A 19251-nucleotide genomic window follows, 5' to 3' on the forward strand; every position below is an offset into this window, starting at 1 on the left:
GGTGGACGACCTGTATCTCCATCGAGTGCTGAGATGGACTTGAGACCATATCTTGCGAAGGTGCATATGAAATGCAACGAGTGTGGAGAAATTCTTTTGTATGGAGAGCAGAGCCTCGTTCTTATTAAACTCAAAATTGAAAGTCACAAATGCCCCAAGAAAAGATAAATTTCTTCACTTCATTTTCATACTATTACATACTGAAAAATGTAGTAGCAACTTTAAGAAATCGAAAGCATCATAACACTTCTTTCCCAAAAAAAAAAAAAGTTATTTTCAGAACTAACTCTTTCTACCAAAACGTGCTCCAAGAGCATATTATGAGATGTTTTTTCGCCGCTTTATTTTAGTGCGAGACCGGGTGCGCGCACCCTCCTATCGCGTACAGGATCTGACACTTGCATGTGAAGTCATGTGACTTCTAAACAACACTTCTAATTGGTTCTTGGTAGTTTCTATTCTGAAATTTACACGCAGCACTCCACCCACTTCCATCACTTTCTTTTCTACTCTCAAGAGAGAACAACGTCAAACATCTTCCCGAAGACTTCGGTACAATGGCTACCGTTCCGCATTCATCTTCCGAATCTGAAGGAAATGAGCGACCACCTTTGACAAGAAAAACGGAGGCCACGCTATTACCATCAGAAGTAATCAGCACATCTTCCGGTGGACGACCTGTATCTCCATCGAGTGCTGAGATGGACTTGAGACCATATCTGGCGAACGTGCACATGAAATGCACGAACTGTGGAGAACTTCTTGTATACGGAGAGCAAAGCTTTACTCTAATTAAACACACAATTGAGAGTCATAAATGCTCCAAGAAAAGTTAAATTTCTTCACTTTATTTGGATAGTATGACATACTGAAAAATGTCGTAGCAACTTTAAGAAATCAAAAGCATCATAACACTTGTTTTCAAAAAAAAAAAAAAAAAAAAAAAAGTTCTTTTCAGAACTAACTCTTTCCACCAAAACATGCTCCAAGAGCATATTATAAGATGTTTTTTCGCCGCTTTATTTTAGTGCGAGACCGGGTGCGCGCACCCTCCTATCGCGTACAGGACCTGACACTTGCATGTGAAGTCATGTGACTTCTAAACAACACTTCTAATTGGTTCTTGGTAGTTTCTATTCTGGAATTTACACGCAGCGCTCCACCCACTTCCATCACTTTCTTTTTTACTCTCAAGAGACAACAACGTCGAACATCTTCCCGAAGACTTCGGTACAATGGCTACCGTTCCGCATTCATCTTCCGAATCTGAAGGAAATGAGCGACCACCTTTGACAAGAAAAACGGAGGCCACGCTATTACCATCAGAAGTAATCAGCACATCTTCCGGTGGACGACCTGTATCTCCATCGAGTGCTGAAATGGACTTGAAACCATGTCTGGCGAACGTGCACATAAAATGCAACAACTGTGGAGAACTTCTTGTATACGGAGAGCAAAGCTTTACTCTAATTAAACACAAAATTGAGAGTCATAAATGCTCCAAGAAAAGTTAAATTTCTTCACTTTATTTGGATAGTATAACATACTGAAAAATGTCGTAGCAACTTTAAAAAATCAAAAGCATCATAACACTTGTTTCCAAAAAAAAAAAAAAAAAAGTTCTTTTCAGAACTAACTCTTTGTACCAAAACAAGTTCAAGAGCATATTAGCTGATATTTTCTCGCCGCTTTCTTTCAGTGCGCGACCGGGTGCGCGCACCCACCTATCGCGTACAGGCGTCGAGACACGCATGTGCAGTCATGTGACTTTAAAACAACACTTCCAATTGGTTCTTACTAGTTTCTATTCTGCAATTTACACGGAACACTCCACCCACTTCCCTAGAAAACCAGTTTATCGAAAAACTTTTAAAGCCTCCTCTTATGAAATATTCGACATCAATCACATAGCAGAGTACTAAATAGCACTATATACACTCCGTCCCTTAATTATAAGAGACTTATTGCTATGTAAAAGCAACTTTTGTTTTCACACGATAATGTGAAATGCTGAGCCTGTTACACAATTTGCTTTCACATATATGTTACTATTCTCCTTCGAGCACTAACACCGTAGAAAATACCACCAATAGCGGTGATATTTTTTACACCGACAACGGGCGATTTCTATCGCTTAGAGCCCTTACAATTATAAAGTATTATTTCCTAAGTCTCTGATCTCCAACTGTGCAACGTAGCTCCCCTGTGTGTCGTAATAAGGTCCATAAACAAAAACTACAGGGCCCGCATTATAAACATGCACAGAACCACAAAACGACAAGAGCCACCATGTTGATATATATTCTTAATATAATAAACCTCTGAGAATAAATACATATTTCCGTGGCACCCCATAACACAAATGTGGCGTCCTCTGACTCTGCTCCATTACCAAACACCGTAACTCCCCGCCCCCCTCACTTTTCACTAAACTCCGCACTCCACCCCACCCGGACCCCCTATTACAAACCCCCAACCTACCCTCCCTGCCCAAACCCACCATGAACCTCAAACCGCCCCTAGAAAACTTATAAGACACAGGATTACTAAAACTCGAAGAATTCGCAACAGGCAGATAATGTAAATAGTACATAAAGGCACATATTTTTTCCATAATACTATTTAAAAACATGTTCTATTTTTTATAAATCTATCATGCATCTAACCCTCTAGAACTGCTTTCAAAACGTGAACTATAAACCTCTACTTTTCATTTTCAAACCATACACTTTCATCTGACCCTCTAGAACTGCTTTCAAAACGTGAACTATAAACCTCTACTTTTCATTTTCAAACCATACACTTTCAATTACATTATTTTTTTTTCCACAATTCATGTAATGTTACACACCTTTTCTAAAATACACCAGTCCCTATCATTTATAAGGATTTATTTTCAGTCTTCATCAGTGACACTTTCTTAACATATAATAGAAATCACTATAACTTTTTAAACGACAATGCTAACGCGGTAAAAATAACCCTTCATTTGCTTTCCTTTAAGAATGCAGACTATGTACCCCACGCATGCGTTTCTTGATCTTTATATTTGGCAGCGAATACCGACCTTGAATCGGAAGACATGAACAAGACCGCCATTGTCACATTTAAAACTGAACGTTGCATCTGCTCACACACATATCTTTCACTAAGCTAACATTCACAGAAAACAGCATTGATGTAAAAAAAAATTGACCTTGCTTTACAACTCCCTCAAATCACTCCCTTATTTTTTAACGCATCCTCCATTTCAAAAAAAGCTACTTTTTTGATAACCACTAAGCAATATATAAGTAACTAGACTCCTAGAAAATGTATCAAGTAATTCTGCTCCTCTCCACTGCATAGCCGGCGACCTAATTCTGTGGAGTTGCTATACAACCAGCGGTGCTGCGCCGTTTCCTTTACCATCTTGGGAAATTCAAAATGGATGTCCCTCCTGCCTTCGCAAACGATCCGGACCACTTAGAGCTATTTCGAAAGAGAATGCTTCTGTACTACGGCACCTTACCACTCTCAACTTTAAATTCCTCATATCGATTATCATTTCGATATTCGTATTTCACCTGTGTGCAGCCTGTATTTCATTGCCTGACCTGTGATATCACGTGGGCCCTGGATTTATGTCTCTGCAATTTGGTACCTCCTGAACCGAATTACAATCACCTCATGAATCCGTTACTTGATCATGAACAGCTTTGTTACAACGGAGGGTTTATGGCCTTTGCAGCGATACAAGGAGTTCTGGGTCATTGGAATATATTCGCAGCGGCGCAAGATTTCCTAACAGAGAGCTACATCGAAAACCCACCGAGCTGCCCTATGATGGTAAAAGACGCTCCAATAATGACAGATCATGAATGCTCCTTTCATCTTCTCAATTGGATGGCTGACATGTTTTCAGATGATAACAATGATTTCATGTTAGAGGCACTTGCTGCATACTTTGCCTACACAATGGACGGTTAACTCTTTCCTAACAGCGAGCTACATCGAAAACCCACCGACCTGCACTCTGATGGTAAAAGAGGCTCCGATTATAACAGATCATCAGTACTGCTTTACTCTTTTCCATTGGATAGCTGACATACTTTCAAATGATAAAACTGATTTCCTGTTACAAGCAGAAGCTACCTATTTTGCCTAAACAATGCTTCAATAACTCTCATACAAGCCATTGACGTCCTCATTTCCTTTTGGTTTTCTATATTCTTCACGTTCTTTTCCATATTTTCTTTTGAAGAACAGACCTATTTGCTTTACTAACAGTGGACATTATGATTTCGTGTTGTTTGACAGCTGATTCATAAAGTAATGATGTATAACCACTTGCATTTTCATATATCGTTCCTAAACTGAAAGGCCAGAGACCTTCTTCCATTTATTAAAATATAATATACTTCCTTATAAGAATGTACAATGTTTTTTTCCAACTATATTCATTTTTCTTCAACTATAGCGTTTGTATTCCATGTACTACTGACAATACCAATTACTGTGTTTTTTGCAATTTCTGTACTCATATTACATAATGATTTGCCTTTAAAACAGTACATTTCTAAATAAACATTTCAAATATTCACGGTTTCTCTTTTAATCCATAATCTCAACTGAAATGATTTCATTTTGAAAAACTATTCATGGGTTCCACATAACCTTAACTGTAGACACTGAAGACCTTATTTATAAAGACCTTCCGCCGCCAGTGCCTCATTTTTTAAAATGGGAAAAAGTAACGCACCGGTGGCGCAAGGCCTTCATAAATAAAGTCCTGAATGTTTTCTTTTCTCGACCTCACTTACTGATACTAGAACCTGCAAGCCAATTACGGCCCGTGAACTCTTTCTTAGTAGGTCGCGCACCGTAAAGACAGTTATACCACTGTTAACATTTTTTTTTTACTGTTACTAAGCACCGACACAGTTCCGCTTTACTCAGAGTTAATCACTGCTCCCACGCTTCTACAGGCCAGACGCTATGTCGTATTTCTCTCCTTATCACCCTTTCATCTCCACAATAATAAACAGTTCTCCGCCTGCCAGCAGAGAACAGACTCAGATGCAGAGGCACCAAAGAGTGAACCCATCACCAACTGCCATCTCCGGCTGTTTCCATGGTTACACCTCATTCTGCACCTTGCTGAAGGCACAGGTCAAAAGTTCATGTCTTAACGTTCTACAACAAACTAAGAACACTGTTTTCCCTCCAGAAATTCCTGCCAATACACAGCTCTGTTACATATCTTGTTTTTTCACACCCAATAGTACTTTTCGTTTAACATAAACATTAACATGGAACGTACTGTTCAATCTCCACTTGTTACAATCAACCAATCATTTTTATTTTTTAAACCACACCCAGCCTCTTCCTTTTTCTTTATTTAGAATTTCAACTTCTAACTACCATTCCACTTCCAGAACCGATCGGAGGACGACTACAAATCCCTTGAAAATGAAGGCCTGGCTAATAGGACACAGTTATATTCACTGGAGTGAAAAATATGCAGTAAGCAGACGAATTTGCAACCTCAGCTTACCAAATGTACACATAACATGGATTTCCAAAAGAGGATTGAAATGTCACCAATTGATTCCATTGGTGAAAACTTTTATGCATCTCCCAGAACCAGACCTTATAATTGTGCACTGTGGTGGGAACGATCTAGGCACAATCACTGGGGTAGGTCTGGAAATGCTTTTAAAAGACACCTTTCGACAATTGATGACACTTTTTCCTCGATCTGCCTTGGTATATTCCAATATATGCCAAAGACAGAAATGGAATTGGTCCAATCAACATTGTGCACAATTTGAGAAAGCAAGGAGACATGTAAATAAATCTGTTTCTGCGTTCCTCAGAGATTATAGCATGGGTTCTATTTACCACAACAACTTGCGATACCACATGCAAGACGTCTATAGGAGAGACGGTGTTCATTTCACGAATGAGGGAAAAAGAATCTTCCTCTGCAACATCAGGCTCTGCATCGGTACTTACTTATAAATGCAGAAAACACTCAATTAACACAAGGGCTCTTTTCAGAGCCACCTTATATCTAAGCACTCAAACTTCTGATTTATCTCCATTTTCACACTCTTGTGAATAGGTGTGCGCGACCGGGTGCGCACCCCGTTATTTTTTTCCCGAAAAAAAATATATCTTTTCGCGTTTAAGGGCCTTACTGCACACCCCGAGAAAACCTACGCAGCAAGACAATCTCTACCTTCTCCCCTTTCCATGTTTCAACGCTTTGAAATGAACAATATATTTACTCGCAGTGACAAAATGGCGGACAAAACTTCCTGATTTCCTTCGAATCGAACGTTAACAGACGTCACGCAGAAAAAAAAAATCCGCTCACGCGCAGCCGCTTGGGTGCGCGCACGTGTGCGCGCCTATAGATATATAATTGACTTTAACTTTAATTTTCTCAACAACTACTGAACGGATTTACACCATTCCAAAAAAAGCGTAATCTAGGAACAAGACTCTACAGTTTTGGCAAATTTCTTATAAATCCATTCAGCCGTTCGACCTGTAGCCGAGTCTAAAGGTCCTATGGAAAATAACATGGAGAAAACACGTTTTGGGACCCCCCTTATATCTCAGCCCCCACTTGACCAATCCCCCCCAAACTTTCAGGGAAGGAGCGCAGCGGACCGAGCCATCTTCTTTGAGAAATTCGCAAAGACTCATCCACCAGGGCCAAAGTTATTCCAAATAGAATGTTGAGGATTTCCTATGGAAACTAGGTCCTAACTATAACTACCTACTGGCGACCGCCAGTAGGTAACATATATATATATATATATATATATATATATTCACTGGATGGTTCAACTCTCCTCTCGTTTCAGGCGCTGCTAGCAAGTGCGTGGCTTCGTGCGGTAGAACCAAACCGCTATGTATCCGAACTGTGTTTGCCCCGAGTATCACCCGGTCCCAAACCAAAAGGAGCCGCCACTCCAGTCAATCCATTTTAAGAAGCAGGTAGATTTATTTTTCGATCCTCTACAGCATACCTCACAGCGAAAACCAACGCGTTTCGTGAGCTCCCCACTCACTTGATCACGGTTGTTACAAACACTGTTTTCACATTTTATACAAAGAAAATCAGCAGAGGGTATCCAAGCTGATTTTCTTTGTATAAAATGTGAAACTACATTATGCAATTTAGAAACTACAAGTCCCAGAAGGCCATTGTGATAGAAAACATTTGGTTGTAAACATGTGACCGAGGTGGGAGGGACTCCCTTTTTAAATTATTCTCAGCAAACAGTGTTTGTAACAACCGTGATCAAGTGAGTGGGGAGCTCACGAAACGCGTTGGTTTTCGCTGTGAGGTATGCTGTAGAGGATCGAAAAATAAATCTACCTGCTTCTTAAAATGGATTGACTGGAGTGGCTGCTCCTTTTGGTTTGGGACCGGGTGATACTCGGGGCAAACACAGTTCGGATATATATATATATATATATATATATATATATATATATATATATATATATATATATATATATATAGAGAGAGATAGATAGATAGATAGATAGATAGATAGATAGATAGATATAGAGATAGATAGATAGATAGATAGATAGATAGATAGATAGATAGATAGATAGATAGATAGATAGATAGATAGATAGATAGATAGATAGATAGATAGATAGATAGATAGATAGATAGATAGATAGATAGATAGATAGATATAGATATATATACTACATAAACGACTACTGATCCCAGTTAGGAGCACACACACAATAGCCAAAATTGTTTGTACCCATAACAAGGCTAAACACACAGCATTATCTTCTTAAATAGCGGTGCATCCTCTTCCTAGACCATTCTGATGTTGTTTACAAATACTCTCCTTTGCTCCAGCCCTTCTTACTACATGTCCCATGAGGCTTAGTGGTGTTAACATGCCCAGTGGCACGATAATGCATCGGGCATAATGACTTTGTGAAGACAGAACAGACGAGGTACAAGATAAATTAACCCTTTCCTGACACTGCTCGATACCAGCAGGGAGGTGAAAAGCAGCCTGAGTAGGTGTGGATGGAGACATGTTACCCTTGATGAAGTAGGTGACTTCAGGTGATAAAGAGATACATGGCACTAGCAGAAGGATATTTGCTACTTGTGCTTTATTGATAACTCCCAATATGTTATTCCTTCTCCCCTCTCCCGACACCTCATCTGCCTGGAGTTATCAATATACCTGTGATAATGTATGACTACAAGGACATGTCCCGCACTCCTCCTATGTAGCCTAGTGGCTAGACATAAGAGGTTTGGTAAACCTCTTTCTGACAATTTTGGTCACTACACAATGGTTTGTCTGCACATACTTTAAGCATGTATCATATGTGCTCATACCTTTATGTCATGACGTGTGTGCTTAGTCTAGAGTTGAATGCACGTTGACCACCACAAATATTTTCTCTAAAAGGTGCAGTTTTGCTCACTGATTTGAAGGGGTGACATTGAGTGTGCACAACAGTGCATGTGAGGCTTGTAACTATACAAATATGAGCAAACTGTGTGTTGTTATTGTCTTTTTTTCTTACAGGGCCCAAGAAGGGACCCCCAACTTGAACAAGGACATTATTGCCCTTTTGCATGCCAGATATATGGTCCATGTCTTTGTTTTGGCCTGACCAAATTTAGGGGGTCATTAGGATGGCGGACGGACCTGCGTCCGTCCGCCACCCCCGAGGTAGAGGGACCGTCCGCAGGGGCAACGGCGGTCCCTCCAGAGCGGTCACATCCCGTATCGTTAACCTTGAGGCAGGTGCTGCTTGAAGCATAGGTACCCCCCATGTGCACCCCCACTCCCTGAAACCCTGGGGGCCCGCAACGAGACCCCAAACTCAAAAAAACACATGCTTTTCCACGGCGTAAAAGCCGCTGTGGAAAAGCATGTTTCCTGCCCCGTCCTAATATGGCTGGCGGTGTCTGATAGACACCGCCACCATATTAGAGCTTTCCGCCACGGTCGGAAGGCGACCGCGGCGGAAAAGCGGTGGACGGTTTTCCCGTCCGCCGATGACCCCCCAGCCATCCTAATCTGGCGGGGGGTCTTTTAAGGCACTGCTGCGGTGATTCCGCATCCTCCAGACCGGCGGTGGCTTCCGCCGGCCAGGAGGATGCGGAATCACCGCAATCCTAATCGGCCCCTATGTTAGGTTTGATTGCTATCATTAATATTACTCAGGTGCATAATTACTGATTGCTGACAAAATCCCTGGATCCTATGGCCACTTTTGCATAGGGCTGAAATACGTCAGTTTACCACATAGGATGTAGGACTATTGTCTCCATAGACACCCCCGTGATATTATTAATTTAATCATACTAGAAACACCACTAATGAAGGGATACTTTGGTGTTTCAGGGTGTTTTTAAGACCACGGCCGGAGAATATCGTAAGTGCTCCCTGGAACATGGTCAAGCCCATCCTGCTTTTTAGGGATCAAGATCAGACCAGATGATGAAGCATGACACCAGTCGGGTGTGTGAGGGGCTTCCTAACAACACTACTGTTTTGTCCAAACACCGTGGGTTTAGCTTCACTTCATTTGCACTGTGCATCCTGCAGTGATTACAAGACAGACAGCTAAATATATAGGATATCTTTTTGTGGAGGTTAATGAAGGAAGAAGCCCAGAAATAGGACAACACCTATGTGCATCTAGGCTAAATGTATTACTGTATTTCTTTTTTAAATGGTTCTTATTCTGACTTCTTATACTGCCAACTCATAGAAACCCCCACCTCTACAGCCCACGTATAGAAGTATTGCTGAAAAACCAAAGCGTGCAAAATTAAGAAAAAGATGGACTGTTGCACCTTTAAGTTTAGAAGATGGCGTCTGATGCTGGCACAGTAGTCTGAAGGTGGATCTGAGGCCATAGGGACTGAAACGTGACAGAGGAGTTTAAAAGAAGATGGGGTGAAATGAGTGTGGTCCGTGAAGGATGCCAGAAAGGGTTTGGGAAACTCAGATTGCTGGAGTCAGGAAATATGGTTAAAGGCTAAAATGGGGTCGAAAGGATATGGCAATCAGCCATGGGAGGCTCACGATCATTAGAAGGATCTGAAGAGCAGAAGCAGGGGTGATAGAGGCTCCAGATAGATCGTCTCTAGATCCAAAGAGGGATTCTGTGTGACCCCCAGATCTTTGTGCTAACATTCCATGTGTGTGCATGTGAGGTGGGTATGTAGCATGGAGCAGATTTACTAAGAATGCAAGGCAGAACTTCGTGTGCTGCATTGTGTGACATGGAGGAAGCAGAAATGTGCTGTATCTGCTAAGGTATCACATATTTCTGCTCTCTCCTTGCTCTGGTGCACTGTGTGCTGCCTAGCACCAACAGGGACACCCCTGCACCATGGTGCAAGGGTGCCTGCATTATGAGAAGGATTGTTTTTGTGAAGGAAGCGGCACCTTCCTGCACAAAAACTATCCTTTGAGGCATTATCGTCTTTCTATGTGTGCTGCAGACTGCTGTATATATAGAAAAATAAAGTAACGAGAAGTATTACAGACATTTCTCATTATTACGACTCACTTGGGAAGGCATATCATTTCGCTTCAATCCCAGCTTTACTTACTACTTACCTTAGTAAACCAGGGATTGAGTCGAAATCCTTGGGTGGGTGCATGAGAACACCCATGTTCCACCGATGGAATGCCTTCTCAACAAAGTTCAATGCAAAGCAACAATATTTGCAGCCTTGCAAAACTCTAGATTTACTGAGCCACAGAGAGCCATAAAAGGTAGCTTTGCATGGCACAGAAGATCTCATTTAAGGGCTTGTGCTGCATCTTTTTGCATTTTTGCTTAACACAAGGGCAACACAAGTACTTAGTAAATCTGCCCCTGAGTGCGTAGTAGTAAGACTCCTTGTGTGATGAAAGTCTTAGTGCATGGGCCATGCCACCATAGCAGATCACACTTGCAGGCCGCCATCTTAATTTAGGATCCACCATTTCATCAAACCTACCTAGTGCGGTATAGATGGCAAAAAAGCCCCGGAAATGCCTGCTCTGTGGCTTTCTTGAGACAAATGCCACTGTTAAAGTGTTGGAGAGAGAGATGAATTCGAGAGGTTCTGGGATATCCCCAACGCCGGAGAACTTGCCGCAGACTACAACAAGGGGCTGACTGCCATCGGTCACCTGTGGAAAACGACATGAGAGGAGAACAAAATTAAGCGCAGTTCACTGCAGGTGGCAGAGGACAGAGATGTCATGCTCAGTGTTTACCAAAAACCTTTCACTCCCCGGTAGATTAGGAGGACTTACCGTGGTGCTGTGGGCTAGCCAGTCTATAAGGCCAACATATCCTGTGGGGTGTCCAGAATCTTTCTTGACCCCAAACCCCTAATTTATGTTGTCCAAATAATGCACAGATCCTATGGATTGGTAGGAACTACTTGATATGGCGCCACCAACGTTGGTTAGGCTCTTATTTAATGGTCAAATCTGAGTAGTCTGTCGTTCTTTCTCAGAGACCCCTACTCACATTTTTACCAGAGACATCCGTACTGGGAAGGGAAAACAAATCCGCCTCAGCTGACTAGATACGCCCTATGTATTGGATGTAGGTTAATCAAGCTTGGTGGATTAGAAGTGTCTGCATTGCGCAAACACAAACACTATAAAATATCAGTTAAATACTACTGCTGTGACAATGGCCGAACAAGGTGAGGATGTTGAAGAACAGATAATTGGACTAAATATTTCAGAAAGAACAGACAGGCAGTTACAATGAAATTATTACAACAGGGCCTCCCAGCAACGGGGGGAGATGCTACCTTCGTGGTTGAGGCACGCGAAGCATTCAGAACAGAGGTATTCTATTCTTGGGATAAATTCCCTCCTGCAGATGCACACACATGGTTGTTTTCTTGGCTACATTGAAGTTGAACCACCGGAAGAGTATTATCCATACGTGGACTTAGAAGTCCTGTTAACTTACCAAGAGCACATTAATTGGTTTAAAGGCATCCTACCCCATATAACAGAATACGTGAGACTCAGTTCCCTTAGCAGAGAAACCCCTGGCCGATCCTAGGTTCATACACACCGCATACAGACGTCGCTGCTTTAACAGCAGGAGGAATGCGTACACTCTTTGTAGACCTAGTAAAAATGTACAGGAATCTTATACAATACATAATGAGAACATTTACAATACAACCTGTGAGGGCTGATCAGGCTATGCAACCACACATGGTTACTACAGGTATTAGCCCACAAATATGGAATGCCATTATGGGACAAATTCCCACCAGCTGGGAGCAAATCTCGTTCTGGATAGCGCAAAAAACAGCACAGCTTGAGGCAATTTTTCCCCATGTAGCCCCGCAGGAAAAAACACAGAATACTGAAAATGTGCTTGCTATTGGGTATGGCTGCCCCGATAGGAGATTGTGTCACTTGGGGTACAATCTTTGCGGCCATATATACCGGAACTCATGGTACCCCTTCAATAGCAGTCATAGCAGATGCACTGAAACAGATTCAGAAAGAATATGGGGCAGAGCCTGCCTTAGATCTAGGGATGAAACTGATGGGCAATTTTGGCCAGGTATCAGCCATTATGTTGAGTAACATAAAACGGGAGGCAGCAGTGGTGGTTATATGCCAACTCCTAAGCAAATTCACTCCTGCACAGAAGTAGCAAGAATTACCTAAGATTATCAAAGACACATACGCTTTGCTTGGGAGAGATCATTTGGGAGCCAGACCTGGGAAACAAATTGTTAAGAGTACTTCTGAGAAGGAAAACTCTAAGCAAGCACCCGATTCTATGAAAAGGAAATAGGCTAATAAACAAAAAAATAAACAAAACAAAACACAGTCATGGGTTGGTTCTCCTCAACAGGAGCACACAGAGAAAAAATATAACTTGAGAAACCTTAAAAATATTAGGAAGCCTGATAGGTAACAGGATACTGATACATGTTCCTCTCGTTCCTTTCAGGATTCATCCAAAAAACGTTCAGCGAGAGATAGACGGTCAGAGCTCAGATCTGGAGACTGAGTCAAGCCGAAGAGGGAAACATGTTGCACTTTAGACTACAAGAGCTCTGATTATTCCTTGAGGTGGGCAGTCAGTCATCCCAAATAAATATGCAATTCATTATAGTTACAAATAGATATTCTGCCTTACACAAAAAGGAGGGGCAAAAAGCTGATTCTTACGTGTGAAGCAAGCATTCTTTCTTATTCACAAGATATTCTGAATGGACAGATGATACGGCAATAGTACAACAAGAGGTTATAAACATGCATAAGACCCACTCACCTTGACATAGTCTTTGCAGTATTCTTCATCTTCCCCAACATCAAAGTGGGTAAACTGGAGTCTCAGTCTGTAGCCTTCAGGCACAGAAACTGTCCATGTCATGGACTGGTTTGATGGGTAGGGTGCAGGGTGTCCAGGGGATGTAATCGTCCCAAATAGTTCTGCGTCCGAACCTTGAAAAGTAATGCAGAACAACGAAAGCAGCCAGATGTAGACCCTGAAAATGGAGAAGCATGGGGTGAGATGCTGTTTAGCTTTTGGTTACGTAGAGTGAGGTCTTAAAAGTAGGAATGTGAAAATTGCATTTGCCTTTTATTACAAGCAGGACTCTTCAGCAAAGGGCAGGAGTGATATATGAGACAAATTGGTCAATTTACTTAAGTAGTCTCTAACCGTAGAGTAAGCAATTGGAGTTACACTGTCTCAACAGGATATAAATATTATGAGTCTAGATTTAAAGCTGATATTTGTATGAAAGCGCTGCAGTATGAGCCTGTAAAATATGTAGCTTTTCTGTCTGTGGTTTGGGATTATGAGATTTGTGTACACTTGTATTTTTCATCTTGGCCCTTCACTCATTGAATGTGTCAGAGAATTTATTAGGGAAAGACATGTTGGAAAACTAATAGAGGATGTGCAAAACCATTTTATATAATGCCTATTTCACCAATAACTTCTGGGTGTTTTTATCAAATTTGTGCTGAAAAATACAACATTATGCCACAATTTTCTCAAAATATTGTTATAATGGGTGAACCCCCACCCCCACGAGCCTGGGTAAAGGGGCCCTTGCTTGACACACTATGGAAGTCTTGGAATATTTCATCAGTGATCCTTCAGATCGTAAGGCATGATAGCATAATTAGATGAATGTATGCTGTAAAATGTATATTTGCTTTTAAATGTTCCCTGACTCAGAGAACCTGGAAGAAGGTGTGCTCACTTGCTTGAGTCTGCCTTCTGTGTTTATATCACACCACTTTCGAAGATCAGCAGCTGCCACAGAGACAGGCTAAGTAAAAAAAGGTGGAGATGCAAATAAATAGACTGTAAGGAGTTAAAACCTTATAAATTGATGCAATTGCAGGACTGAGACAGGGAAGAATACACTTGGATCACTGGGGTATTGGGATCTGATTCACAAAGGTAAACTTACAGTTTTGTATATGTTTACTATTGTTTTGGTATTCACAAACTACAAGTTTAATTTTTACTAATATGAATTTTACCACTCCGCACGCATGGCCGAGACTCCACACTTAAAAAAATAGGCCTGTGGTATCTTAATATGTCCAGAGTTGCCTACACCCACCACAGGGTTGCCACAAATTACTATGAGTAGACTTAAACTCATTGTTTGTGAATATCAAAAAAGGTAAACTTACACAAAAGTGTAAGTGTCACTTTGTGAACCGGGTCCACAGTATTGTGCAGTCAAACCACCAATCCACTGGGGTGGCAGGTCAAACACCACGTTTTGGGTTCCATGCCAGTGTGTCATTGCGTTTTCAACAGGGAAATATTGCTGTGATAGCATTCCCATTCCAGTAGGGCACAGTGGAATGGCCAACACAGAGACTTGTTCTTTAAGCAGTGCTTAGCTTGAGCTAAAAATCTGTGCTCATTTGCATAGTGTGCTGCCTGACTGGAATTTTGCTGCATCTGTCCATTCATTCAGATTTATAACACAAGTTTGCGCCTACAACAAGACATAAATATTGACTTTGTCAATGGTGGTGCATTACATAAGATAAATAAGCAACAACTATGACTTTGTTGTATATAATATTGAAAATGCTTCAGTTCTTGCAAGCGAGGTTGTAAGGTAAGGCTGAGAAGACAGGTGCAAGCATCACGTGGGCTCAACATCCTGTAATTCAAAACATGAATATGTCCTTGTGTAATGTAACTGGTGCTCATGTTTGCTCCAAGTTTGCGCTATATAAAACAAAAAATTAACAGGTACATGCATCAATATTGCTTTTTGCGATTCCTTAATTGCGAAAAATAAGGAATCGCAATTAAGGAATTGCAAAGTGCAATGCATCAAGAAATCGCTAAATAAATTGCGATTCCTTAATATTCCTTAATTGCGATTCACATTTTGCGAATCGCAATTAAGGAAAACCTTCCTATTGAGTCATATGGGCCAAAAGGCCCATAAGAATCAATGGGAAGGCATTAACATTTTGCGATTTTCATTTTGCGAATCGCAATTTGTTAATGCATTTCAAGGGTGCTGAGGGGGGTCCAAAGGACCCCCCCCCCTGCACCCTTGAAATGTTTTTGCAAGTGCAAGTTTCACACACACATGTCCAAATGACATGTGTGTGTGTAACATGACACTTTCAAAAATGCATTTTTGAGCATTTTTGAAAGATTTCGCAAATTAACACGAGGTTCAACCTCGTGTTAATTTTCTCCCCCTATTTGCGAATTCCCAATTTTTTAAACATTCATGCATTGCATTTAAGGAATCGCAAAAATGCGATTCCTTAAATGCAATCGCATTTTTAGAAATCGCAAAACATTGCGATTTCTACACAATTGTTTAATGCATCCCAAAAAGTGATTTTGGAATCGCAAACAGCCGAATTTTGCGATTCGCACCGTTTGCGACTCCAAAATCGCTTGATGCATGTGGCTGTTAGTCTCTTTGAAGCTACATCAAAAGCAGTGACGGGTGTTAAGCTTGTTTTCCCTTCAACCTGAAGGTAAAAAAATCAAAAGCCAGATAGACACCCGTTTCGGCACCAGCTTTTAAGAACGGCCTTTTAAGGACCTGGCACACTTAAAGCCCTGCCTGTATTACTCTTCTATATTTTATACTATGTTTTTGGTTTCAATAAACTTGAACTTAAAAAAAAAGCCCTGCCTATACATACAGAGGTCACTTCATATCTGATAGGGTAACAGACTGCTTCCTACCCAGCTAGCTAGATTTAAGTTTATCTATCTGCTGCCTTCCCACTGAAATGGTCACAGTTTTTCTGCACAACTTTTTCCAGTGTCACACTTTCCTATCCTATCAGGTCTCAAACAGTACAGTAAATTACCGCTTGGTGGCGCTAACCGATTGATGTCTTTCTATTCCTCACACGACTTCAGCCAAGACATCTTGAAACGATCCCCGTATTGTGGGAGGATGGGAATGGAGTCTCATATTTGTATTTACTACCTAGCGAATAGCCAAAGCCATGATTCAAGATTGTATACGCTTATTTCATTGTAAACAAATGTTGTGCCTGGGCAGCGTCCTCCCTGGACGCTTCCTGAAATTCACCGGCATGGGGCCGGCCAGCTGGTAAACATAACTTCTCGGTGTAAATTTCTGAGGCATTTTCTGACCTAAATTGACCCTCATTCCACTGAATTGTATAATAATTAGAGGTGGGCGAGCCGCTAAAAACTCGAGCCTGAAGCCCGACTCTGGCTCGGCTCGAGGTCTTGTTGGAACCTCGAGCCCAGAACGAGCCGAGCTTGAATGAGGCTTCTGCCTGTCTGTCCCAGGATGTGGCATTGCTGCCAGAGCTACCGACTGTGAAACTGGTGGAACCAGGTCGGCTCACCATCCTGTGGGCACCTATCTTAATTTCCCTGTGCCCATAAATAATGCATGTGCCCTTGTGTGATGTCACTGGTGGTCATGTAAAGGGTCGAGTTCCTGCTGTATTCGAAAACTGCAGAAAATGAACTAAGAGGTGACGGCAAAGCCTTAATATAAGGAAAGACAAATAGAGACCCATTTCCTGGCTGATTTGCACAACGGGGAACCAAAAATCATTGATAAATCGCAGATTCCCGCTATAATTGTATACTTTTAAGCAAATACTTTATTTCACCCAAACTCTTTTAATTCATCATTACATATGCAAGCACTTTCAAAGAGGAGTCCAGACTCCGAGTTGTACAACACTATTGATAAACTGCTACTCTGTACTTCTAAGTGCACTGCTATAGTTAGTGTTTTATTAATGTTAATGCTTCAACGTGTTAAAGAAATACACTTCTCGGCTCGTGCGCCGGCTCTAATCCGAGCCTGGCGCTTGGCTCGGCTCTGGCTCGACTCTCGCCTCGTTAATTTGTTGGCTCGCCCACCTATCACAATAACGACATTTTCAGATCGGGTTGTGAATATCATTGGTAGGTTAGTGAACTGTGACCCGGAAATTATTTCCAATATTGAGCAAAAGTGAACAGCGGGCGCGGTAGACAGGGCACTCACCTCATCCTTCGGAGTGACACGGGAAGACGAGGGGGGAACGGAACGGAGGTAGCGGGAAAGCGCGTCAGGGCCCGAAATACGGTGTGTGGGTGTGTTTGTGCCGTGCCTGTGTGCGCAGGGGATGCCCTGTTCGGAGTCAGGCCGCAGAAGATGCAGAGTCACGCCACCAGAAGATGCAGAGTCACGCCTTCAGAAGATGCAGAGTCACGCCGAGTCACGTAGCCAGAAGATGCAGAGTCAGGCCTTCAGAAGATGCAGAGTCACGCCGAGTCACGCAGCCAGAAGATGCAGAGTCAGGCCGGCAGAAGATGCAGAGTCACGCCGCCTGAAGATGCAGAGTCACGCCGAGTCACGCAGCCAGAAGATGCAGAGTCAGGCCTTCAGAATATGCAGAGTCACGCCGAGTCACGCAGCCAGAAGATGCAGAGTCAGGCCTTCAGAAGATGCAGAGTCAGGCCGCGAGGAGATGCAGAGTCAGGCCGCCAGAAGATGCAGAGTCACGCCGCGAGGTGACGCAGAGTAAGGTCGCGAGGAGATGCAGAGTCAGGCTGCCAATAGATGCTTCGTGCTGAGCCAGGCCGCCAGAAGGTGCAAATAAGGCCTTCAGAAGATGCAGAGTCAGACCACAAGGAGATGCAGAGTCAGGCTGCCAAGAAATGCCTTGTGCTGAGTCAAGCCGCCAGAAGATGCAGAGTCAGGCGGCCAATAAATGCCTCGTGATGATTCAGGCTGCCAGGAGAGCCAGAGTCAGGCCTTCAGAAGATACAGAGTCAGGCCTTCAGAAGATACAGAGTCAGGCCTTCAGAAGGTGCAGAGTCAGGCCGCCAGAAGATGCAGAGTCAGGCCTTCAGAAGATACAGAGCCACGCCACCAGAAGATGCAGAGTCAGGCCTTCAGAAGGTGCAGAGTCACGCCACCAGAAGATGCAGAGTCAGGCCACCAGAAGGTGCGGAGTCAGGCCTGCAGAAGATGCAGAGTCAGGCCTTCAGAAGATGCAGAGTCAGGCCTTCAGAAGATGCAGAGTCACGCCACCAGAAGATGCAGAGTCAGGCCTGCAGAAGATGCAGAGTCACGCCACCAGAAGATGCAGAGTCAGGCCTTCAGAAGGTGCAGAGTCAGGCCTTCAGAAGGTGCAGAGTCAGGCCTTCAGAAGGTGCAGCGTCACACCACCAGAAGATGCAGAGTCAGGCCTTCAGAAGGTGCAGAGTCAGGCCTGCAGAAGATGCAGAGTCACGCCACCAGAAGATGCAGAGTCAGGCCTTCAGAAGGTGCAGAGTCAGGCCTTTAGATAGATGCCTCGTGATGATTCAGGCAGCCAGGAGATGCAGAGTCAGGCCGCAAGGAGATACAGAGCCGTGATGCCGCCAATAGAGGTAAGTCTCCGGGAGATCCTTCCTGCAGACCCACGCCTGCAGGTGGGGGCTTCAGGCCGCTCGCGGGCGCCTGGTTCCGAGTAAGGTACCGTCCGGCGCTGTCAGTGACCCTGGCGTGTGCAGACGCCGGTCCCGGGCAGAGTGCGGCCCCCCGGCCCTATGAGCAGCTCAGCAGCTATCGGAGGGTCACTGACCCTGGGCGGAGATCGAAGTGGGCGCAGGGCCAGGCAAATATTGTCAGACCAGCTCCGTAGGGTGCACGGTGAGTGCAGCGAGCGAGCCAGACCCCTACAAGCAGGGTTTGGGGGCTCGCCCCAAGAAAATATGGGCAAA

The 19251-nt window shown here is 43.1% G+C and overlaps 1 protein-coding gene across 1 annotated transcript in view; it reads right to left on the minus strand.

Annotated features, from left to right (window-relative positions):
* The window catches only part of LOC147706448 (complement C1s subcomponent-like), a 41265-nt gene extending 22217 nt beyond the window's left edge, over positions 1-19048 (minus strand). The window contains exons 1-3 of the mRNA XM_086932958.1: positions 17546-19048; positions 13321-13537; positions 11012-11186 (exon numbers count right to left, since the gene is read on the minus strand). Coding sequence (XP_086789084.1) covers positions 11012-11186; positions 13321-13537; positions 17546-17550 — 397 coding nt within the window. The 5' untranslated portion in view covers positions 17551-19048. The remainder of the gene's footprint in view (positions 1-11011; positions 11187-13320; positions 13538-17545) is intronic.
* Between the last annotated feature and the right edge of the window lie 203 nt (positions 19049-19251).

Source organism: Lissotriton vulgaris, chromosome 7 (assembly GCF_964263255.1).
Source record: "Lissotriton vulgaris chromosome 7, aLisVul1.2, whole genome shotgun sequence".
In the NCBI taxonomy this organism is placed as follows: domain Eukaryota; kingdom Metazoa; phylum Chordata; class Amphibia; order Caudata; family Salamandridae; genus Lissotriton; species Lissotriton vulgaris.